The sequence below is a fragment of the Nyctibius grandis genome, chromosome Z (genome assembly GCF_013368605.1).
Source record: "Nyctibius grandis isolate bNycGra1 chromosome Z, bNycGra1.pri, whole genome shotgun sequence".
Taxonomy (NCBI): Eukaryota; Metazoa; Chordata; class Aves; order Nyctibiiformes; family Nyctibiidae; genus Nyctibius; species Nyctibius grandis.
Genome location: NC_090695.1, coordinates 78006374 through 78032377, shown reverse-complemented (window position 1 = coordinate 78032377; position 26004 = coordinate 78006374). Strand labels below are relative to the sequence as shown.

General features: G+C 45.5%; 1 protein-coding gene across 1 annotated transcript in view; it reads right to left on the bottom strand.

The window, feature by feature from the left end:
- LOC137676260 (RNA polymerase II elongation factor ELL2-like) overlaps positions 1–25754 on the bottom strand; it is a 36202-nt gene extending 10448 nt beyond the window's left edge. Inside the window, exons 1-5 of the mRNA XM_068422959.1 lie at positions 25627–25754; positions 15788–15836; positions 7842–7963; positions 5091–5254; positions 2204–2463 (exon numbers count right to left, since the gene is read on the bottom strand). Of these exons, the coding sequence (XP_068279060.1) occupies positions 2204–2463; positions 5091–5254; positions 7842–7963; positions 15788–15836; positions 25627–25754 (723 nt within the window). The remainder of the gene's footprint in view (positions 1–2203; positions 2464–5090; positions 5255–7841; positions 7964–15787; positions 15837–25626) is intronic.
- Positions 25755–26004: the final 250 nt, after the last annotated feature.

The following is a 26004-nucleotide window of genomic DNA, read 5'->3' as shown; positions in this document are numbered from 1 at the left end:
GGCCACCGGACCAGGAAGACCGAGCACATGAAGCCCTCTACAGACAGATAGGTGTAGCCTTACGTTCACAGGCCCTGGTCCTCATGGGGGACTTCAACCACCCTGATATCTGTTGGAAGGACAACACAGCTGAGCACAAGCGATCCAGGAGGTTCCTGGAATGCGTGGATGACAACTTCCTTCTCCAAGTGATAGAGAAGCCGACGAGGAGAGGTGCCATGCTGGACCTTGTTCTCACCCACAAGGAGGGGCTGGTGGGGGATGTGAAGCTCAAGGGCAGCCTGGGCTGCAGTGACCATGAAACGGTGGAGTTCAAGATCTGCAGGGCAGCAAGGAGGGTGCGCAGCCAGCTCACCACCCTGGCTTTCAGGAGACCAGACTTTGGCCTCTTCAGGGACCTGCTTGGGAAAGTCCCTTAGGATAAAGCCCTGGAGGGAAGAGGGGCCCAAGAAAGCTGGTTAGTATTCAAGGACCACCTCCTCCAGGCTCAGGAGCAATGCATCCCGACAAAGAGGAAGGCAGGCAAAAACGCCAAGAGGCCTGCATGGATGAACAAGGAGCTCCTGGATAAACTCAGGCACAAGAAGAAGCCTACAGAGGGTGGATGCAAGGGCAGGTAGTCTGGGAGGAATACAAGGAAATTGTCCGAGCAGCCAGGGAGCATGTTTAGAAAGGTAAAGCCCTGACAGAATTAAATCTGGCCAGGGATGTCAAGGGCAACAGGAAAAGCTTCTGTAGGTAGATCGGTGATAAACAGAAGACTACGGAAAATGTGGTCCCTCTCCAGAAGGAAATGGGAGACCTGGTTACACAGGATATGGAGAAGGCTGAGGTCCTCAACAACTTTTTTGCCTCCGTGAAAAAAAACCTCATTATGAAGATAAGACAGACCTGTCCAAGGCTTTTGAGGGTGATGCTGCTAACGTGACCATTTCTGAGCGCGAACCAGTACCTTGAGGTAGTTCACACCACATACAGGAAACAGACTCCAAGAAAGTCTCTTTAAATACTGTCAAGCATATTGGGACAGCAAAAAATTGTTGCACCTTTTATCCTCTAGGGATCTGAGCTTTTGGAATTTTATAATCAGCTTAAAGTATAAATTGACAGCTCCAATCCATGCGTAAGAACATGGCTTTCATTCAATTGCGTATGCCTTCAGGGTGACAAAAACTACCATTGCACTGGGCAAACAAAGCAACAGTATCTAACATATTGAAGCAACAAGTTTTTAAAACCAAAGCTGTACAAATGTTAAATTTTTCTCACTTTAATAGCTTCCAAACCATTTTTTTCCGAGATAAATAGAAAATATTCCTACTTTACATATCAGTATGTGCATAATTCAGTCACAGCCAGTGGATACAGGGAGTATTTAAAAAGTAAGGGAGGAGCCACTGCATCTTACAGTACTGTAAGAAGCCTCTTCTGAACTGTTTTAGTAGAAAATTAAGGTGACCTTCTTGAACACAGAGCTTAAAAGTTTTGCTTCTAACATTACAGGCTTACCAATAATTTTGATGGATATGATAAAGAAATGCAAGTGGAGCTTAACTCAAAGGAGCACTGGAAAAGCTAGTGAATAAAGAAGTGTTTCAAGTAAGATAAAGACACAATCCACATGACAGCAAAGAAACACTATGCTCAAAATCGGAGCACCACCTTTTTCATTTACGATTTAGCTGGAACACCCTTCCCTGGACTGCAATTCTAACAGGTCCCAAGAGAAGCAAAGTACCATTTACAGGCCACCAACTATGTTCAAATGAAATACTAACCTACGTGATTACCAAACTTGTCTCCTCATAAACTCATCACAAGAAATACTACGTACTATGAGAAACTATTTTGCACAATCCAGAGAACGCAGGGTCAGTTTCTCTCAATTAAGCAGTGAAGCAGTCCAAGTAAAAGAGAGAGGAAAAAATAAGACATTAGGAGCAACAAAGCTAGAAATAGTTAATTATTGCCTGCCATTCTAACAAAACAAAAACACTCCCCTGAAATTTTTTTAATCCTTCTCTTCCTCAGGTTGACTTGCAGTCTGGGCCATCTGTATAAAGTTGATGGAAAAATGTAAACAAGGAGCATTACCTAAATTGTTTATTATTTTCTAATTTAAATACAGGAGTAACACACCTCAAAATTACGATGAAAGAACAGCAGAAGGGAAAAAATGCTTGCACAAACCCCACGATCTCACCTGACGAAGGATAGTTCCAAGGCAATTCCTGTCCTTTTTGTTGACACCATCTCTTTGCAAGCGAAAAAGTAACTCCAGTTTCTTGTAATTCCTCAGCGCCAGTAAGTGAATCACCCTGTCCCTGTACGGTCGCTGAGAAACAGCCTTGTGTGTGCTAGTCCTCCGTACTAAGTTTGCTGGGTTTATGGGTGTCGATCTCTTCCTCTCTGGCGCAACATCTGGATTGCTTTGTGGTGCGCTTCTGACCTGTCCTCTTTTTTCTAAAGTAAGGGTAAAAGAAAAAAAAGAGTAACATGGGAGGTTAGGAAAAGACAAGAAAGTTGATTTACAAAAATTTACTAAGCCACTAAACTCTAAAAACTGTAATTAGTTAGAATTTCAAGATCTCTAGGGATATACAGGTAGTAAAGATGCATCGAGCTAGGCATTAACAAAGCAATATTCAATATTTTAAAAAAGCTGGTAAAGGAGCAATACCAGTAGGAAGACTTTATTGATTATTTACATAAATGGTGCTTTTATTATTTTTCTAGTTTATAAGCTCAAGCACTGAATACCCATAATCAGGCATTTTTTTAAGAAGAGTACTCCGAAGTGTGAGGCAGAGGCCTTCCACATAATTAAAAGATTCCCCATTAACGCCTAGGGAGACCAAGCCTACACAATTAATTGCATCACTGCTCCAAGCAACTATGACCACTTGGTGTTAATCACTTGAGTTACCGTAAGTTACACCACACTTTAAACTAAAATGTTCCTCTCTTATTAAATAAGCCCAAGTTTGTCAGAAACAATACAACAAAATTTTAACAGTTCTTGGGACCAAGGCCAGAGAAGTTTTAAAACACAGCCTGCACAGTATTTTGGACCAAACTCTATAAAAAGACGCGTTTCTCAACTGGAGGAAAAACGCAAGCGTTTGCAAAGGATGCATCCATAATTTAAAAACAACACTACCCAACCTGAATCTCAGCTTTCCAGAAAAAGACCAAAACTTCCCTACTCTGTGTTTTTAAAATGCATTTGCTATCAGACAGAAAAAAAAAAAGATTTATCAGAATATTACAGAAAATCATTGTAGTAAATACGGTTTGCAATCCAACAGAGAATGTTACAGAAACCAGGCATTTTTCTGAAACCAACAGCTCACATTTGGTAGATGAGGGAGACTTAATGAGTATTGGTGAGAAAATGTGCCGTTTGCTCTCTTCTGTCAGACACACACGGACTGAGCTGTGCTTATGTGCTGCTTGCCCTCAGGAATAGCAACAATTTGTTTCCGTTTTGCAGTGAGGGCAAACCTTTACAGCCTTTCTAGCCTGCGTGTTCCCTGGACTTTGCCCTTTTGGTTTTCAACAACAAACCTCATCACGCAAACACACACAGTTACATTTTTAGAACAGTATGAACTTGCCAGTTGTTTATTGAACGCATTACAAACGTTATTCCAAGTTAAATGCAACGTAGATACACAAACCTCCGGCACAGCGGATAGTGTGAGCCGCATTCAAACAAAACACCTCCTAAAGTCACATCTCTGAATAACTTAAAAAAAAAACTGAAAACAAAACCAAGCATTAACACAATTAACAACCCCAGTTCCTAATTTGTACTGCGTGAAGCATGTTGCAAAGTCACCCCCGTGCCCTACCAGCAGCTAGACCTGTCCCACCTGAGCTTCGTCAATGCCAGTCTAAAACACAAGTATCCCCAAACACCGTGACTGTCCTACTGCCAGTCTTCAGACCTCATTTATTTAGTGTTAAATATTCACTTCAGTTCTATTTAAACAACCAACAAGAATCACGCAGATCGTTCACATGTAAAACAGAACTTCCCCAACAAGAAGCTTTGAAATAGATGAAAGCAGCTCCTCTCACGCTGCCATTAAAGAGCAGTTTAGACAATACGGGGGAAGCAGTTCCAACTCCATCTCCTGCTATTAACCCGTGCCCAGCTCCCTCAGTGTCAAGGCCACGCACACTATCTCCAAAAAGCCACGATGATGCCAGCTTAAAATACTCTGCAGTGCGTTGAGGCAGAGCAAGTGTTGCACCACCACTGTCAGGGACGTCCATGCTGGCAGAGGACTGCAGCCAAAGCCCAGTGAGAACCTGTTTGACTTAATGAAGATGCATGTACCTGGTTCAGCTCGCTGCTGCGGGCAGGACCACTGCTGCCTGTACCACTGAGCGCCTATGAGGTGGATGCTCACCTTGTGTCTATCTGCAGCCAGCTCCAGGCTCCTTGGGGAAATGGTACTCAGAACAGTTTAATAATGAATGATACCACCTAAACGCTTTTTCTTTTGTGGAAAACGTTGGCATCTTCCCATGGATTTCATCATTACCTTACTTTAACTTTTTTTCTTAAAAAAAACCAATGGTCTTGTGGTAACAGTTGCTTATTAATGATCAAGATGATAGAAAATAAATGAAGTTTATTCAGCACTAGTAAGCGTGAAAAGCAACGTTTTTCACATTAAGCTTATGAATTTGTATATGAGACCTCCTCAATGTTAATTTTTAAGATTACAAATTAAGGTTAATGGTTTAGCCCAGTTTTTAGGTACTCAAAAGTTTTGTTACAAAACCAAAACATTAGCTACTAGACCAGAGAATTTAAGTGCATGGGGTGGTAAAACCCCTCACCTCAATGGTGAAAATTTCAACCAGTCAAGCAATATGGGAACAAGGAAGGACTGGCAGGCTTTCTGGGCTAAAAAAAAGGCTAATGTCTGAATGCAGCAACAGGAGACTGCAAATCTGTAAGTTCAGGGCAAGCTACCTGCACCTGAGACCTCTGAACAGACCACCTTTCCCAAAAATACTCTGAAAAGATGAACTACTGAATTTGAAAACTAGTAGAAAATTAAATACAACCGTACCTAATAATGGTCCATCAGGTTTTACAACCTTTGCACCTTGATTGCGCGACTCCTCTTCTGCCTGGGTCATGCGCTTTCTGCTTGTCTGATAGGAATCACTTGCTGCACATACTGTAATTTTATTCTCTATTACTCCCAGGCAAATGAGCTGTGAGACTCCAGAACTACGAAAACATTGAAAAAGGTTGAGCCCAAGCACTAGTTTAGGTTTAGAAGTATGGTTGTATCTTTACAGGAACTTTACAGGAACTTTAAAACCTGTCTTAACAGGTGGAAAGAAAACGTTTTCCAGTTCTGACAGCTGAGGCGTAAATATATTTCAAATTGTCTCTACACATCCAAATTGTATCAGTTTTACCTGTCGGTGTAACTACAATTTCCTCACATAACTGTGTTTTGAGAGGCAGCCTCAGGGCAGCGGTGGCGGCTGTGGTGGCAAGTGCTGCAGTGGCAGCCACAGGGACAACGCGGCAGGCGCACCGGCACCCTCATGGCGGGCAGCTCCTGCCCCGCAGGTTTCCCGCTGGCCGCCCGCTCTCCGCTCAGCGCACATCTCCTCTCCTCTGCCCGCGGCGGCCCTGCGAGGCCCACGGAGGGCAGGCCGGCCTCCCTGCCAGGCCCGCGCCCTGCTCCGCCCTTGTCTTGCTGTCAGAGATGTCCGCCCTCCTCGTCGCTCGCTCTGTGCCTCTGCCAGTGACGAGAAGTGCTTGCACTGCACCCGACCGCTTCTCCGAGGATTCGCGTTCAAGAAGAGGTGCTTTGAGCAAACCCCGCGTGAGAATGACGGGGTCTCCTCAGTAGTGTACCTCGGCCAACTAATAGTGGCTGCGTTTAAACCAGCTTAACTATCACCGCTCTTAACCAGGATGCTGTGTGGCACCCCCCATTGCAATAGCTCTGACCAGAGACAGGGCCCTGGCCTTAGCTCACCCGAAACACTTTCACCAGTGTGAAACTCCCCACCACAGCTCCAAGAAGAAGGGTCAAGAATCTCGTATCTCATCTTACTATGTCCTTTCTGAAAGTCCCAAAGCTGGACCAAGCCATGGGCCAATATTTCAAGATGATAAAGCTACAGTTTTGTCCATAGCCTAGGGCTATGTATTGATTCCTTGCTCCAAGATCAGCACACTTACAACAGAAGAAAAAGGTCCTTCTTGCCATCTAAAAGCATAGCTTTTACCCCATGCCCATTTCCATGAACATCGCTGCCTTTGTGCAGTTTTTCACCACAGGAGCAGACGAGCACTGACCGAGACGCTGTGTAATCCCCCTACTCAGGCCAGGCATTTTCAAACTCCGAGCCAGTGCTGAAGCTAGACCTGTCTTGAGCACAAAATTACACTAGATACCCTGCAGAAGTCCTTTCTAGTTTTATTTTTTTTTGACAACTCTGCATGTAACACTACACAAGTTTGGCATTAACTTTGCGGGCACTTTGCACAAACCAAGGGCTGGCGACAAAGGACCTCGTGAAAGCTAGTGTGAATTGGATTTTGAAGTAGATTAGTAAAACCACATTAAAACTACCTAGACATGTTATTCAGAATTATTCAGAGCTAAAGCAGCTTAAATGTAATCTTACTCAGAAAAGGAATCCAGTTTAATTTAACTGAAGGTGCTCCTCCTCCCCAGAGAAGAAAGTGCCCCTCAGAGATGCTCAGAAGAGACGAGCCAGGAGCAGACGCAGGACATTGCAACCCCTGCATGCATTCCTGCTGCTTGCTTTGTGCCAGTCTCGGCAGCTGTCTGGCCTCCTTCAGATAGTTTAATCAAAAAAAAACCAAACCCAAAACCCACACCGCCCCAGGCTCCCCCAGGTCTGCCACTAAACCATTCAGCCTTTTGCCAATGCCATCCGTTAAGTGAGTTCACTGAAAGGCTGTATCGTAGCAGAAGAGAGAGGGGAGAAAGAGGAGGATGAGGATGCTGAGAGATCTCCTGTTAGGCAGAAAGCTATTAAATCAGATCATTTTCTTATTGCTCCCAAAACCCGCGATCTAGACAAATCTCAGTTTTGAAATTGAGGGCAGAAGCTCTCCTGTGACCGAGAACCTGAGCAGCACCTTTTGGAGACATGCTGGTATGCCTCTTTGCTATCAGCTTCCCAGATCAATACACAAACTGCCTGCGATGTCCTAGTTAATCAAATGGGACAGACAGTTGTTCAACACCACTGGACTACATCGGTACTATGCTGAACGTAATATTCTAGGAGCTGAAGCAAACTTAATGCAAAAGCACGGTATTTTCTTGCCTTTTCGGTAGACGTTAACACAGTTCACTTTGAAAAGAACCAGCACAAGGCACTGCTGTATTACGTTTGGGTTCTGAAACCCCATGGTCATGCAATTACGGGTTAGGTCACTGATTTATGTGGTTCATAAAATAAGACTACTATCCATCATGGCCAGCACGCTAGCATGCTGCCAGCCACAATCATATTTACATATGGTTGTAGAACGGATCTGGACTAGCTCGGACGATGCTGAACTCCCAAATGCTTTCAAAAATAGCACTAAGAGGTGAGAAAGTACTCAAAAGGTTACTTTTTTAAAGAGTAAACCCAAAAAGAATTCTATGTAAAAGCAAGAACTTATAATTAGCAAGAAATCATGGTATTGCTAGGAATTAATTTTCTACTGCAGCTCATCACTAGGAGCATGCTTCTGTTACAGGTTTTTGCTATATGCTCAAAGACACAGAATCTACTTAAATTTGCCATGAAAGAAAACGTCAGGCAAAACTTACCTCGATTTTCTTTGCCGGACACAGTCAACACTTCCCTGAGGATTATCTTTGCCAACATCTGACAAGCGGAAGTCAAATGTATGCACTTCATTTGGCTGATCAACTTTGGGAATTTTAATAAGCTAAAAGGAAAAAAAAGTTTATGTAAAAACTTCAATCTACACTCCTCTGCTTGCAATTAACTAGTAAAAACGTCAATCTACACTCCCTTGCTTGCGATTAAATAGGACCATAATTTTAAGTGAGAAACTGTGTTTCAAAAGTTCTGATGTGATTTCAGTCACGTCACTGAAAAGGCTGCTTTGGGACAGTTCTCCCTCTGAAAGCAGCGCTAGCTACGTGTCTGTTGCAGTGGTAACTGCACTGGAAAAGCTACAGTCGCTCAGCCTCCAATGCAGCAAAGCATTCGAGTAGCAAGTCATCCTTTCCCGTTTAGCGGAATTCATATGCACGTGCTTTACTTCAAATGCACAATCAAATGGACCGAAGCTCAGCTAACAAAACGGACGACAGCAATTCGCACAGACCGCATCGGATGCTGCCACGACTTTGTGATTTATTTGGTCCTAATGAAGCACATGCAGGAGTCAGCTCCAAGGAGGAAAGAAACCAGCAACACCCAAATTACAGGCGTAAAACTTCCTAAACTATAAAAGATCAATTTCAACTCCAACAGGCGCTAAAAGCCCTTTTCTTTTACTCAGCTGTAGATGCCATTATTTGCATAAATGTGAAACGTAAATAGTTTTTTGTAAGTTCACTCAGATGTAACAAAACTTGATTTCCTTGGGTGAACTAATCTTTTAGTACAGAATGTGCTGCATTCTGCTGGAGCTCAAAAATGTAAATATGCAAAATCATTAAAATGTTTATTGGCATAAGCACGTTTTTCCATGTGCTGCTATACAAAATACTGAAGCACAAAAAGCTACTGCCATCCAACTCGTTTATTCTGAAAGCAAAATTAGCTTGCAGTAAATCTAAAAAGCTATTCTTCTGAAAGTTGCTTGATATTTTAACGGAATATTAAATACAACTGACAAAGATAGATACTTTAAAGCAATATCAACAGTCTCTCAGAAATCTTTCTCTCAGTATTTTGCTTGTGAGATTGCCCAGTCTTCATCAAGGTCAATGTCATTTGCACAAAGTACTACTACAAAACAACTCTATTACCATTTACATTTTAATTATCAGTACCAGCAGAGCTTACCAACAGCTTGGGACAGCGACGGGACATGAAGGAGAAAGACAAGTCACCTGAACGCCGTATTCTTTTACTTAAGCTTAAACCAGTAGCATGCTTAAAAGAGCAATCTGTGCATTTTATAGAAGAATGAAAATAAATTGTGTAAGTTACCAAACGCATCATCTTGAATTATATATGCAGCTTTACCTTTTAATGATTCTGAAGGTTACTACAGAGTAACCATCGACCTAAGAAGACCACAGGGGCCTAAATGACACTAAAATTCATCTACATTCCATAAAATTAACTGCCACTGATTAAATGTTTGAGCATGCTGGTTTTACTGTAAATACAGCAGGTGTGTATGTATGAATCTGACAACTTGAATTCAACCCAATGTAGAAGAGGTAATGTTTTTTAGGCTCATACACTTTTTGGAAAGCCAGCAAATACCGACTATGATCAATCCAAGGCTGGCCCTCAAGAAATAGAGCCAATTAGAGGGCAGCAAGTAACTTGGACTTCATTATCAGAGCTTATTTTGAGCAAATCTTTGTTCTCCGTTGATCAGCCAGAAGAATGTATATGCGTGCAATCACCTTAAACAGTAGGAATGTCTGTACCCTAATATTTAAAATTCTGGGAGAATTGCCATGAGTATCAAACCATAGAGTGGCTCAATGTGTTTTGATTCAATAAAGTGAAGACAGAAGCTGACCTTAGAGTACATTTAAAAGCATGTTTGTTGCTGTTCCACTCTCTTCAGTGGGGTCTTATTTCTCCCAAATATTGAAAGAGGCATTGATAAAGTAAGGAGAAAAACGGCAGATGCCTACGAAGCTTATCACCAACAACGATTTCCCAGGAGCAAACTCAAATGGAAACACGTTTCAAAGCTTCCCCCCCCTCATACATAAACTCTGTAAGAAAGACACTGAAGGTGATGAGGGAACCAGCTACTGAAACCATCGTGACAGGTTTCTCTTAATAAGTAATTAAAAGGTCTAGAAATTTAATTTCATTCTCAAAGTTTTAGGATATATTTTTCACAAACTTCACAAGAACTAGATGACCACTCCTCAGGTATTCACTACATTGGATGAAAAGGACAAGAACTGTGGGGGACTATTTCTCTGGTACAAGATTTCAGAAGTGGCAGTGCAACTAACTTGAGAACAAAAATTTAACTCTTTCATCCTCGGTCCCAAAGTTTTATTATTTAATCTATAATGCAGCAGACATAAGCCTTTCATTTTTGTGAACTTTCTTTTGGACCCATTCAGAATATCCACACTGTAAAAAGCTTTGTCCCTCAAACAAGAAAATTTATTGAAGCTTGTCATAATTCAGATAACCCAGTTTAATAAACTTGGGACAAGCTCTGAGGGAAAAAATGCATTTTAAGTTATATTAACTGCAATTAAATGAGATAAGCTTGTTTCCCATATTATGGATCAAAAGTGAAAGCCCAAACATTTATGAAATGGAATGAAGAATATGAAGTGCATCTGCAGGTCATACAACGCTAGAAGGGACAAAAAGCATGAGGATGGAGTTAAAATTCACAGAAGTCTTCAAAAAATTAAATGCAGGTCTGAAAATAGGTGCACAATACCCTTCAGAAGAGGCTGTGCAAGGTACCTCATTCTGAAGTAAAAACCCAACACGGGGAAGCAGCTGTACAGAAAATGATCTGCAGGTTACAGTCGAACATCCAGCCAACACAAGCCCACAGTATCACACTTTTGCCATACTGGGGTGCACCAACGTGACTTCAGCAACAAGAAACAGCAGGTTGAACTGCAGGATGATGACATGAGAATGGGACACGGGAGCTGCTGCTCTTGATCCACTTTCCAGCTCTCCAGGGGTTTCCACCACATTTGCCCCCTGCCACCACCACATAGCACACCACCGCTCCAGAGAAGCACGATGCTTCAGAAGATGTCAGAAGCCACTGCAGAACAGTTATTTTCCAGTTCTGGAAATTGAATAATTGCTTGTTTAGCCTACAGAATTTGCTTTATTTTAACAGAAGCATGCAGGAAGTCTTACCATTAACATCCAATGCATCTCTCTAGACTAATGGAGATGCAGAAAGCCTATTTCCTAGATCCACGCTGAAAAGACAGGAGTGGTTGAACAGATCATTCTTAATTGATGGCAGTAGCAGGAAATTTGCTCTTTCTGCCTCTGCTCTAAGCTTACATAAAGAAAAGAGTTTCATCTACGTTTGCATACAATTCAGAGACAAATTTAATCAACCCCCAGAATCTTCCCTCACTGGCAGATTTTTCACATGAGTGATGTAGCGGATGACGGGATAAGGGACCTCCTGCTTTCAAGTGCCTTAATCTCCATCACTGATGCGACCTTTTAGGACACAACTATTACGAGAGACTCTAACAACACTAGAGTCAGTTGAATATTATGAGGTGTGCTCTTAAAACACAGTGAAGCCAACCTAACGGGCAGCTGCCAGCAAAAAGCATGGCTCCACAAGCATGTTCCAGCTGCTTCTCTCAGGCCAGCCAGGACATTTGACTGTGTCAGTCCCACATGGATGCAGAGAGCTAGCCTTGTGGAAAACTACAGAAGAAATCTGAAAAAGAAAAAGAAAAAGAAAAAGAAAAAGAAAAAGAAAAAGAAAAAGAAAAAGAAAAAGAAAAAGAAAAAGAAAAAGAAAAAGAAAAAGAAAAAGAAAAAGAAAAAGAAAAAGAAAAAGAAAAAGAAAAAGAAAAAGAAAAAGAAAAAGAAAAGAGAAGAAAAAAGAGAAGAGAAGAAAAAAGAGAAGAGAAGAAAAAAGAAGAAAAAAGAGAAGAGAAGAAAAAAGAGAAGAGAAGAGAAGAGAAGAAATCAGAGAAGAGAAGAGAAGAGAAGAGAAGAGAAGAGAAGAGAAGAGAAGAGAAGAGAAGAGAAGAGAAGAGAAGAGAAGAGAAGAGAAGAGAAGAGAAGGAAAGAAGAGGAAAAGAAAAAAGAGAAGGGAAGGGAGGGGAAGGGAAGGGAAGACAAAAGACAAAAGACAAAAGACAAAAGACAAAAGACAAAAGACAAAAGACAAAAGACAAAAGACAAAAGTTGTCTTTTAGGCCATCTGCATGAACAAAATCACTGCAGCAAACGCACAGCAATGGCACTGGCAGAAGGGCCCTACCTTCCTAGAGCATGACTAGCTAAAACACAAACCAACAACTGCTTTGTTGCAGCTAGATTTAGCTCCCGAGGCCAGACAGAAGTGCCAGCAAGTACTGCAGCACACAGGACAGTAAGGACAAACCTATTTATCTGTACACACCAAAACTTAGGAAGATGTTAGCTTGGATATGCTAAAGGAAATCCCAGGAAGGAAGGACTGAATTGGTACAGGGTCCTCTTGAATTTAAAAAAAAAAAAGTCTTAGCACAGAATACAGAAAACAAAAGTGGAAAAACAGACATTCTGTAGAGGTTAAGTCTTAAAATTTTTATGCTTTTGAAATTTGAGACTTTAGGATAAAATGGTAACAAAAGGATGCAGAGAGAACTTCTAAGTCTTGTCAAATGAAAATAAGCTTTCACCTTTAAGTGACAAAAAAAAAGTCAAAACTTAAAACAAATTTGAACTCTGGCAAGCTTGGATCAAGCAGCTGTGCAGCCTGGGGGAAGCCAGGCAGATGAGGGTATCAACACATGCATGCTTTGTGGCACGGAGGGGCAAAACCCAGGGCCGCAGACTCTTAGGCGTGTACCAGCACACTGGCCTGACGGGCACGCGGAGCAGTGTGCTGTGCTTTGACCTGGCCCCAGTGTCACCACCAGCCAGGCTGGAGCACTTCAGGATGTGTGCTGAGTGCTCTTGACCCTCTGCAGCCTGCTTCAGAATGTCATTTTAAATTCTACGTCCTCAGCTGGCTTGCAATCTCTCACCATCTAATGGATTTAGTAATAGAGAGTATCCAGTAGAACAACTCAGACCCTTGACTTTAATCCCTTCCTCTTGGTAACTGATTTCCAGATCTGTCATTACCCTCTCTCGCTCCATTTTCTGAGCTGAAGTTTACTCACAATTTCTTTAGAGCAACGCTTCATTTGCCAAGAGGCAAACCCCTGCTACTGGGGAAGGGCACTGCTCTGCTCAGCAGGGACATTCTGCTGTGTTTCACGTAACTTCCACTTTTACAAATCCCAAGAGGGACAATTTTTGCCATAGCATCATTTGGCTCTTTGCTGCAGTGGCTTCTGCCCAGGTAAGCTTGCTCCTAAACTTAAAATTTGCTCCTTTGTCTGCATGAATGCAAAAGTCCAGCCTGCACATTCAAGGAGGCAAAAGTGCTCCAGAAAATTACTGGACCCATTTGAAAATTCAAAAAGCCGCTATTAAACATGAGAAAAATCTCAGCACTGATTTCTTTCGTTTCATTTCAATATTAGCAGTCTTTTTGCAAAATGCTGTTCCCATCAAGTACTAAACCACCTCCTCCTTCATTATAGCTACACTACAGAACAGAAGTGGCCAATGTCCCTTTCAAAAAGGAAGTCAAGATGCCTTTCTCCAGAAATAATGTGATTACACATGGCTGCCTTGCAAAAAAGTTTCAATATTTTACTACACAAAAACCATTTAATGCTGGTATTTTATCCTCAGCTGGGAGTTAGATAGTTATCTGAATGCAGAGGAAGTACTCTCCAGAGACAAATACAATCCTATTTGTTTTCAGCAGCTTTTAAGGAAACGTCTCGCTGCCGTAGGTAACCTGCAACACCTCGGCACTGACAAATACATCCCGAGCGCTCTTCACTCCAGAGACCTCCAACTGGAAGCCAGACCAGAAGAAGAAGGAAGGCCTTTCAAAGGGCCAGGTCAGTCCTCTGCCGTGAAATTTGCGTACTCTGGAAACACGCAGACCATGGCCGAGCAATATATAGAAATAACGAGCTAATAATTTCCTTCCTGCTCTATGTACAGTAGTAAATGTCCTGCTTTAACTTACCATCTGCCTTAACAACCTTAGATTTCTCTCCCTGTTGCAGAGACTTAGGATCTAGGAATCTCCTGCAATGAATTCCGTAGTTCGTATTTCCTTCATTATGGACAGATTTGAAAAGTACCACAAGAGATTATTGCTTCTGCAGCAACCAGCAAAGTGCCTGCAGATGTTTCCATCTCACAGATCATGGGAGCAGACCTTACTGTTGAATTTCATAACGAAAAAGCACATCCCTCGATTAACTTTTTAATAGAAACAAGGGTGACAACAAGGTAAGTTAACATTTGGCTCTTCAGCAGTCTTGGGCCCCCCAGATTTTGACCGTTTTTGCCAAAGCTCCCAGATTTTTTACAGCTGAGAAATAAAATCTCCCCCAGCCAAGTAACTTCTCAAACCTCACACACTACTGCTTTAAAGCTGCTACCAGAGAACATAGGAGAAAGCAGCACATGAACTTCTGCAGAGGATGAGAGGGTGCAGGGTAGATAAAGCGTGCTGGTAATTTTTCTTCCACAGCATACTACTTGCAGAACTTCACGCCAACAGCTTGGTCAATTATTTATACTCTGAGAACTTATATTGAACTAAGCTCCTGCTCCATCCCTTGCAGCACTCGCACACCCGCTGCCGTGGTCCGTGGGTCAGGAAGCCAATCGGCAGGGCCGGCCGGTCCCTTTTTCTGGATTACATCCCAGACAAATTAGCAAGTACGACTTCCCTTTTGATGGCAGCACTAATTCAAATTGATCTGTGCTCCCAGCCACTCTCTCCTGGTACAGCTATTTTGGCTGACCTTCTTAACCAAGATGGTTATTCATTCTAGTAAGGAAATTCTTTTGCCACTATAGTTTAAATATATGCCAGTATAGTTTAAATTGCAAATAAGCTACAAGAAGAAAGGATTTTCTTAGAAGTGCAGTGTTAAGAGACTTTTGTCTGCACAAATAGCTTTGTTATAGATATGATTCTCCCAGCATGTGAGTACCCTTCAGCCAAACTGATGCTGGACCAGGACTGCAGCCTCACACCTGTGGGCAGGAGTACCTCCTCACACCAGCATGAAGACCTTACCAATCCTTCTCTCATCCCTTCCCGGCTATCTCTACACAAGCACCACACAGCTACACGGAAAACTGGAACTGATTTAAGGCTAACAGCATAAAAGGCACAATTCATACTTCCATCTCTAACCATGAGTCTTTAGCCATCCCTTGAAGTTTAAATGTTAAACCCAAAATCTTAAATTGTTCTACTTCAGAGATCATAGCCTGTATTTAATTTTATCTTCAGCTTTAATTCTCCAGTTTGCACTAGTGACTGATTGTTTAACAGGACCTGGGGCCATTAGGAGGCCACATTTCCTCATGTTTTCCTTCAACTCTTCCTTAACAGACTTGAAATGCTCTGTAGAGTTTCAGAAAGGGTTCAAGAACCACCAGTAGCCTGTGGTATACAAAACCCCACTCCTCAAAACTGCAGGTCTGCTTCACACCTTGAAACCAACCACTTAAAGTGTTTTAAAACATTCCATTTGCACTGCTCAGTTGATGCCTTACAAGTTTTTCCTGTTGCTTTCAAATTTAGGCTAGAAGGTGACAAAGGCAAGACAAAAAAGCATACCTACAGCATGATTTTCTTCCACTTTCTGCTACAACTCTTCAATAAATATACAACGAAACATTATCTGGCATGAAGCAGATCTTAAGAATGTCTGTAGGATTTTTTTTTAATAAGTGAAAGTGGTTAACCTACACTGCATTTATTTTCCAATATAACAAGAGTACAAAATACCCATTGGGATCCTTGAAACTGAATTGAATGTTGAGAAGAAACATCATCCCACAAGAGAAAGAAAATAAGCAGAACATAAGCTAAACGACAAATGTCTGCGCTCCAGCAGAAGTTATTTCGCTGCAGAAAGAGAAGGTGGACGCGCCCACAGCAAACCAGAGAGCTCCTCGGGCCCGTACCATGATGCAGACCGCACCAGGCAGCAGTGGCCAGGGCTCCAGCAGCGGGTCCGGGCTCCTCGCAGCACCCAGGGTTTCCTCTGCTCAGCGCTGAGGAGCCTGAGAGCTGCTGCTTTATCGTGCTCAGCAAGGACACCGGGGCAGCATGGGGAGTCTGAGAAAATGCTGAAAATCGTACAAGGGTAGCTGCTGGCACTGAACGGAAAAACAACCCCTCCTCTGCTCGAAGTACCACCAAAATGTGGGAGTCCAAAATAGCCTTCCCCCTCCCAAACCCTGCCCTCTTGCCCAGTTGCTTATGCACTGGGACTGGCTTCATTTCTGAAGAGACTATTCAATAACGCTATTTTCACATCTACTTGAGTTCCAGGTATCAGCTTGAATTACGTGATTAACACAGGCAACCTGCCTGCTCCAAAGGTCGATAATGATGGCTTTCCTCGTTCGGACAATGCTCAGGCCTCTGTCACTCCCCACTGTCACGGACGACCTGCTCTTTGCCCATACCCCCATGCACGCACCAGCACTGACAGGAGCACTTGCAATGCTGCAGACCACAGCTCCGACCACAGCACCTTTCGTGCTGCTCCCAGCAGCGCGGACAGCCTGGGCAAGGCAGGGAATGGCACTCCTCTTCTGCTCTTACACTCTTAACCTAATTGCCTCAGCTCGCACGTGTCTTAAGACGAAAAGAGCGTCAGTACAATCAAACTGGCTTCAAAAAACTTCAGAGCCCCCCAAATAATCCTCGCTTCTTCAGCTAGGTATCTGCCAAGGGAAATACACAATATGGCCAAAAATACAAAAGCCACCTGCGCCCTGTCTCTATAATTTCACAGCACCAAGAGCAGCCTGTTCCTGACCGGTGAGGATGGAAGTGTCCCGCACTGCTTCTGTGCTGACACTGCAGTCCATGAAGACTTGCAAATGTTAAGGAAAAAAAAAAAAATTAAAAAATGAAGGAGCTTGCTAATTGGAAACTTCTCTGACACAAGCTGGCTTCTGGTCAGATCTGCTCCTCGACACAGCCCAAACAGCAACACCAGCAGTGCCAGCAGGAGCCCACTGATAAGAATATCCCGTTTTAGCAGCAATGCTGACTTTGCTCAGCTTTACTGAATCCTGAAATGATGCTGCTGGACACAAAAACAGAGGGCAGCCATGCTGACTAGCTCAGTTTGCTAGGCTTTGTCCACAGGGTGTTACAGGGAGTTTGCCAACCCACTGCAAACACTTACACTAAACAAGTTGCACCAAAGGATGGGATCCTAATGAATACAGACTTTATTCCAACAAAAGCAACTGCTTATGGACTTAAAATTTAGGTGCCGTTCAGGAGCATTCAGGACTTGGCATCACTGGGAAGGTGAGCTAGATCCAGCCCCTGTCCTCTCCTCCCTCCAGCCACAGGTTCTTCCTCCTTCACTTGCACTTGTCTTGCCTTTTTGCAATAAAATCCATCTCACTCATCCAGCAGAAAATTCCCCTCACTGAGCTTGGCGATGAGCTGAACCTGCTCACACGGGTGCCAGCGAGTGCTGGAGCCGGTGGAAGGCAGGCAGCAGGAGTGGGAGACTAAGCTGAGCCTCACTGGTGAGCATCACCCGATGAACATCACCGGTGAACGCCACCTGTGAGCATCACCCGATGCCACGAAAGCCCGGAGACGGGCTCAGGCAAAAATAATACCACTGGAGAACTAACGTTCCCATACAAAATGTCAGTGGGGTCTTTAAAAATGACTATGCTCGTTTTTCCACAATTGGAGGCTTATACTCTATCTCAAGTTACGCAGCAGCCAACAACATGTACAACCTTAAGCCCTGAAATGGCTTGCTGCAGATTCGTCTGCTCCGCAAACCTTCCGACCTAAAGCCAGAAGGTTTTAGAAGGGAGCAGAGATTGAGATTAGTAATGTACCTATCTGCTTAACCAGCACATGCAAGTAAACTCATCTAAAAAATGCTATGGGTTACACATGCAAAGTTGGGTGCACAGTTATGAATCCTAACCTTTGTCCGAGGTTTTCCACAATGGCGTTTAATGCTCCACAGAAATTAATGTACGAAGGCAACTCACAAAACACCAAGCCAGTCAGGCAATGCCACGATTGTGTAGAACCACGCAGCAGCCATCACCTTCTTACAGCAGCTCACGGAATTTGACACGAGCTGCTTTTTGAGCCGGAGAGACCATGCTGGTGTCACCAGCCACCTTCCCTGCTTCAGTGCGAGGAAATGCTATTTAAAAAATACAAATTGAGCAGGGCATCAAGCAGAAAGGTCTCACCTACCCGCTGGCAGGTGGTCTGGAGTGGCAGGCTGCTGCAGTGGGGACCAGGGCAGGGGACCTTGGCCCTCCAGCAAAACCTTCTGTCCCTGCCATGTCCAACAAGCCGACTGCTTTGAACAGCCACCACACGGACTTCAGGCACAGACAGGAGAACTGCTTCTCCAAACCCCCCTTCCCTCTGCTCCCCCAGGATCTCCCAGTTTTCCTGTGTTTCTTTTCTCTCAGTAAAGAGCGTGAAGTTCTGGAGAAGTGGCTCTCTGCGGGAGTCCCACCTCTTTTCCATGCCCCTTCCCCTCGTACTTCCCCATCACCCACCCTCGTTAGGAGTGTTACAGGGTGCATCCCTCGTTAGCCCTGTTCTGCATCCATTCACACACTTGCTGTCCATCAATTAGTCTAGTCTCTGTCCAAACTCCCTGACACTGCCTGTCCCCCAGCCTCCTATGACAGCAAGGTCCCAAGTCCACTGTCCCAACAGGTGAACAGACCCACCTGCTTTACTTTTACCTGCTGGTTCCATCAGCTGCCCTCTCGCTCCAGCACTGCAAGATACAGCCAGCTCCACTGCCACGTCACCTACGATTCCCTGAGCCGCAGCCCTGTATCCTTCACTCCCCCGGTGAAGAGCCCGGCCTCCACAGCCTTCCCTTGCAAGGCAGCTGCGACAGCTGGAGAGAGCAAGCAGAGGACAGCTCTCCTCCCTTGCATCCCTCACAATCCAGGACTGCACGGGGGACTTGACATGTGAGTGCCCAAGAGCTTTACACAGTACCAAAGGGATCCTCTCCATCACCCTGAATGCCCTCCCACATGGTGCCCATCTCCCTGCTACATTTTCTGGCTGTTGATGCAAACTGAACAAACGCTTTCTAAGAACTGGAAACAGCAACTCCAAGATCTCTCATCTGCAGTTGCAACTGCCCGTTCCAAGTTTCATGTCATACAGAGCTTATTTTTCCCCTACACGTTATTTTATCTGTGGTGAAAACCAGTGTCACCTTTTTTGCCACCCATATGGATTGGCAATGTCTTTCTGGAGCTCCTCAGCATCACTTTCTGATCACCTCAAAAATCCGAGTATCACTTCCAACCTTTGACATCTCAGTACCTTCTCCAAGACGCTGCTGAACATGTTAAGTGAAATGGGCTCCAGGACTGACACCTGAGAAGTCAGAAGTGGACTCGCTTCTACCCTGAAGAGCCACCACTAAGCCAGACCCATTTCTGCACATCGCCTCCAGTGACTATCTGACTGGCATCACCTCTCACCGAACATGTGAGCTGACCCCTCTTCCCAATCCACTCTCACCAGTTTGGCCAGTTCAGCCCAAAACTTTTGGAAGAGTGCAAACTTGAAAACCCTAAGATCCCGCGCCTGAGGCATAAGATCTGAAGTTCCACCCAGTTAATCCAAGGAAACAATCCTGGAAAAACTGTTAGTGCACGGAACAGCTGGAGCAGCGTGTGCATCGCCTCGCTAAGGAGTAGGAATAATCAGGCGGCAACTCAGCTGAAAACCAAGCTACAAACAGCTCCAGACACACCTCACTTAAGTAATTGCTCTTTATTTGCATCTGAAGATTTTATTTAAGAAAAGGAAGAAGTTCTTCTACACAGGACTGGTCAAAAACAACCTTAGAGGAGCTGTGACAGCCAGGTCTTAAGTCTCAAATTTGGGGGGCAAAAACTCAAGAGCTAGCCAGCTTTCTCCTCCAGGTCCACTATTTTGCTTAATGGCCTTTGGGCAGGGACTGCGTCTGCTCGCAAGACTCGAGATCTGCACGCACACGGTACGCTGTAAGTAAGTCAGATATTTATAAGGCACCACCCTTGTATGTGAAGCTAATTATCTACTGTTTTTAAAGCACGTTGACTACGAGTGAGCAGAAGATGCCTTCATACCAGCACACTGGAGATTGTGACGTATAATAAAATTTTTCACATGCTTCAATAATTTTTAAAGAGCTATATATTATGTAGGAGGAGGCTAGAACAAGATACCGGTGCTCTCTGGCAATGCCATCCTAGGCATTTCCCCCCTGCCCTCCTCCTCCTTTCTGCAGTTTCTCTTCCCTGCCTCGGGGCTTACAGCCACCCACTGAGCCCAAAGAAGTTGTCAATTCAGAGCAGCAGCGTCTAACAGCACAGCTTACGCTGAGGAATTACAGAGCTCTCCTCGCAAGGAGGAGAAAAAGCATTTGGAAGGACAGACTGCCTGCACCGATAAAGTCCATTAAATCACTACAGACAGCGTACCGGTGCCACAGGGGATCCCTCCTTACGTAGGCGTTCCAGCGAGCGCCTCAGTCCCATCGTGCTGCCCAAGGGCTGCAAGGACCAAGGAACCCAAGCAGCCAGCCAGGCTGCACTTAGCGAAGTTCGGGTGGCCAACTCCAACCTCCAAACGTGTCACGTAGTGAAACCACCACGTTGCCAGGCGGCAGAGCCATTGTGACAGGTGGATACGGAGATACTACAGGAATTTAGCCCCCTTCGGTGTATCCATTCTGATTAGTTTTGGAGTCACATTGTTTTGGTGGTGGATTTTTTTGTATATACTATGTCTTCACACCATCTGGGCAGTACCTAGTAAGCAGGAAAACCCTAAATGTTGAAAACACCTCAATGCACAGCTCCATGACTTTGCTAATATACAAACCCTAGAGACACAGCGCTCATCGTCACACCAAGTGCACGTCACAAATACCGGTGCACTAATCCTCCTAGTCACCATAAGCAGGCATTACTACCATTTACGAGCAGTAACAGAAAGAGACAAATACGATCTCTGTTACCTGGTAGTTTTGGGTGTCAGATGTGGAAAATCCAAGTTCTAATTTTCACTGAGACTCATCAGCACTTGATCTTCTCACCTATAGCTCCTGGTTCCCTTCACTGTACCCACAAGCAGAACACAGCAGCGGCAGCCTACACGAGGGATGCTGCCAAAAGGAGCACCTGACCATCCTGTGCCAAAACCAGATTGCCAGCACCGGCACCGGGACAAGGTAAGCAGAAGCAGCGTGCAGATGCAGAGGGGAATGGGCCTCCCTGGTACATCTCATCAGCTCGCCCCAGCTCCTGGAGTCACGGCACAGATGCTGCAGCCCTGGGGCCAGACAGGAGCAGCCTTGGGAGAAGGAAAGCAGTGGAGGTGCTGGCTCTGAAGGTGGGAGTCCCCTTGCTAGGGAAGCTGACAAACAGATCTACTTAGCTGTATTGGAAAACAAAGTTGTATCCTTGCTGCATGGCCCTCAACTGCTCAACAGCCCACAGTGTCTGAAAGACAAAGGTCCAGCTCCTTTCTCTACCCATTCCCTCCAGCACTTGTGGGTCTCTTCCACAACCTCGTTCAACTCACTAACCTAGAAGAAGACATTCCCGAAAAAAGTGAAATGGGTAGTTTTCTCCAATGGAAAGAAGTGGAATAGGACTTTCCCCTTTCAGAAGTCATGAAACCTCAAACCAGTTCAAGCCACCTCAAAATTTTACTCCAGACATTCAGCTCAGTTGTGTCTCTGGTGATCACCTGTGCAGGGTACAGGCAAGGCACTACAGTCAAGCCATCACATTTGCTAGGACAGTGTTTAACTGCCCTAAGTTTTTCCTGCAGTCCCGTGTCTCATCAGCCACAACCTTCTGACATCTGAAACAGAATACACACCTTAGTCACTTCATACCAGACCTCTGACTTATCCAGGGCAGCCCTGTGTGCTAGACAAGGCAGGAGTTCTGTGGGAAGGTAATGCATCAATACCACTGGAAGAACTACAGCTACCACCCAGCTACCCAAAGAAACTGTCGGGATTAAGAATTTTTTCCCCACTAACAGATTTGCTTGAAATCAGACTCAGAAGTTACTGACAACACAAAAACACGCACAGTGACATCACCCAGGCCTTGCTGCCCCAAGAAAACAGGTTCAAAAGAGCTTGCAATCAACCAATCTTTGATGAAAATGCATTTACAATTAATACCTGTATTGCTCGAATCGATTCACTCTGCATTATCAGTTAAATCAGACATTAAGATACATGCCATCTTAGATTTCAAGAAATAAAACGAAAATAGACACACAACTTATCATCAACTCTCCATCAGTATATTTACACTGGCAACTTGGAGGCAAAAACACCAGAGGTGTCACGCTGGGACACTACTCAATGCCCTATTCTCTGACCAGCTTCAGAGCAGTCAGCAGATTAGGTCAGGCCACCACCTGCAGGAGGGAAGTTACATGCTGTAGCTAAGCCAGATGAGAGGCTCCATGTGCACCAAGGTAAAAAGATAAGGTAAAATGACTCCATTTCTCTCTAACCTCTTCTCTTTGTCGTGTTTCTGAGGATCATATAGTAAGTCAACTTTACAGCTAAGCCAGCAAAAAGTGATTTTTGTTTTTTTTGCTAAACTCACTTTCTGCACAGAGGGTTGCATGCTATAACTTGAGCTAAACTAATCAGCTGCCACTGAAAAAGGGAGGTTCTGCTCCCACTGCTTATCCTGGCCATGTGCGCCCTGCATCCTCCCACCACATTAGCTCTCACGCTTCTCCATCCAGCACTAAACCACTGTGGAAAAAGAAACAAGGAACCCCACAGATAAATAAATTGGTTCAAAAAAGTTGCAGAAAGCAATACAAGGGATGGAGGGAGGTCATGTACCAGGGCCAGCAAAGCCACGTCCAGCAGTGAGATGTCAGAGCAGCTGAGCCCCGAAGCGCGGTCCCACCCGCAGGTATGGCTCTGCTCGAGGTAGACAGGGACCGCTCAGCCTTGCTTTTAGAGCAGGACCCCGGACATCCTGCCTGCCTACAGGACCAGGCAAGTCATCCCGCACTTCTCACCGCTCTCTCCTGCGGAGCAGCTGCAACTCTGGCCTCTGAGAGCATCACACGGCACTTAACTGAGCTAAAGCCAAAGTATTACTCCCTGCTAAGTAGAATTTGATTTAAAAAAATTAGCCATGCTTTAAATTAATTCTGCCACAGAAGATGCTTGAGGATCTTAAAGCACACTGCTCAATACTGTCAAAGGATATCTAGGCAAGAAGAATGTCCTCCACCATCTGAACCCAGTCAACCCCAGGCCATGATGATGGAGCACATAAAGGGAGTGGGGAATCAGGATTTGTCCTCACCTATACCAAGCGGCAGAGATGAGGCCTGCTGAAGAAAAACAATCTCTGCTCTGTATTTCTGAAAGTGGAGTTGAGGTTAGATGTTTTTAATTTAAGATTACAAGAGTCTTTCAAGTTTGCTTCAACTGTCACGCCAGCTAAGAAAATCCTTAGCAGAGCTAACAACAAAGAGCGAGTGCTTCATTCTTTATGCAGACTGCTTAAATTTGAATGTTAAGCAATTAAGTATACAGAGCCTGATTACACGCTGCCTAGATTCTACAGGTGACGGGAGAAGTAGGTCATCGGAGGGGTATCCTGATTTCTCACCTCTACACGCTTTCTGCGATATTACTTGTGTTACACAGATAAGATTACCAGCACCGAACAGAGGTAGCAGCAGAGCTGCAGGTGACCTTCCTTGCGTTCCCTTTCCTGCCTTCCCCAGTTCTCGGCAATGCTGATTTTACGCCTTCAGTGCAAATTTTTCAGTTGCACAGTCAGAACTGAAATGGGTCAGCAAAGCAGCTGAGCATTAAGCTAGGGAGAAAGGAAGGGATCACCAGCTACAGACCATCAATCCTGACCTCCTCCGGCACCAGGCAGACGTGTGAGCTAGCAGGCAGGTTGCAATCAGACCTATTTAAAATCAGAGACCACAGAAAAGGATAGTTCCTTCTCCCTCCCTCATTCCTCCTCCTGATGCTGATATTCTTGTCAAACATTAATGAAACAAACCAAAAAGCATCTGCAATAAGAGAACTCTGAGCATCATCCTGAATAGTGCCACAGGAGGTTTTTCTGCCAGTGCAGAAGTGTGTGATTTGGTTGGATAGTTTAACAGATGACCCTTTTTCAACCCAGAAATGAGGAGAAGAAACACGCCTCCACACAATCCAATGTGAATCAAAGCGAAGACGCTTTATTAAGCGTAAGCTGTCCCTTTTCACAGAATCACAGAATCACAGAATGTTAGGGATTGGAAGGGACCTCGAAAGATCATCTAGTCCAATCCCCCTGCCGGAGCAGGATTGCCTAGATTTTGTACTTTCCCTGGCTGTAAGCATCTGCATTGCTACTGGTTAATATTACTAAACATACTCTTCTTTGATGTGTTGATTGGTCACTGCTCTGCCACTGGTCCTTTCTTAATTGGCTCCATCAGTTCTTGTTTCTTCTCCTCTGTGTTCGGCTCCCACTGGCTACTCCCTCAATTCTTGTTTGCTCAGCTGCTGTTTTTCCTCATCTTTTCTCCCCAAGGTCGGCTTGTTGACACTAACTGCATGACTCTTGTCACGCAGCTAGGCCCTCACTCCATGCTCTCATACTTCTGGCTCATTATATGACCATTCTCCTCCAAAAACCCCTCTACACAGAAATTCCAGAGGCTACAATAACTGAGCATTAAGTTTTTATGTTCCATTATTCTTCCACTTGCCGCTGCTCAAATGGGGATCTCCGCTCCCAGCTACAGTCTGCCCCACCCAAGGTGAGGAGTTAAGCTCCTTGACGCTCGGCTCCCATCACACGGGAAGCGGGAAGCGTTCCGCTCCGAGAAGCGTGTCCCACCTGCATCCTACCAGCATCCCACCAGCACACCGCTGGCTGCGGGAAGGAATCCTTTCTCCAGAGCACAGAACTTGTTCGTCCTGAATGAATGACTTTAAATTAGCCCTAAGGATCCTGGCACCACGAAACGCGGCTGCAACTGCAAATATCAAATACCTGAGTCACTTTGAAACACGGCACGGACGCACGCTGGCGTCAAGCCTTTCGCAGCCCCGCAGGTAGCCCTGCCGTTGCCCACTCACGGGGCTGCTTCCCCCACCGTGACAGCACAGCCGCGCTTGGCAAACGCTTGTACAAATAACGTATAACGATAAATTCATTCACTTGAGCCACAAGGCGTGCCGAAGCGCTGCTGGAAGTTTACCGACTGTCACAGCGCGGAGAACACGCAACAACCTCCAACTGCCACCGCACGCTTGGGACCCCTGCGCCGTGGGCCGCCTTGCAGCGGGACGGCTGCGTCCCGGGGGTCCCACCGAGCACGAGTGGGGACCCGGCTCTGCCCGGCCGGTCCCCGGGGTGCCCGCCGCACCTGCACCCCGCGGACACTGCGGGAGGGACCCCACGGGAACGGGGGGGCGAGGGGCGGCCGGTGCGGACCCCACGCGGCGATGCACGCACGGAAAACACGGCAACCCCCCCCGCTGTAACCCTGCCGAGCCCGGCGGCCGCCCGCCCCTCACCTTGCAGCCCTGGTGGCTCGCCAGCGCCTGCAGCACCGCCTCGGGCAGCTTAACGCGCATCACCGTGACGCTGGGCTTCTCTCTGCCGCCGGACACGCTGTACCGCTCCCCTTCCCGCAGCTTCGCCATCTCACGCGACCCCTCAGCCGCGGCCGCGGACAACCGGCCAACCGACCAACCGACCAACCGACAAACCGACCAACCGCCGCCCGCTCCGCTCCGCGCCCGCCCGGCGGCACAGCGGGACGGGACCTGCGGCCAGGGGCGGGGCCAAGCGCGACGTCACGGGGAGGGGGCGGGGCGAGCGGGCGGTGATTGGCAGCGGGGGATGCCGGCGTTCCCGAGGGCGCCGCTCCGCCGAAGGGGGCCCTGGGGGCTT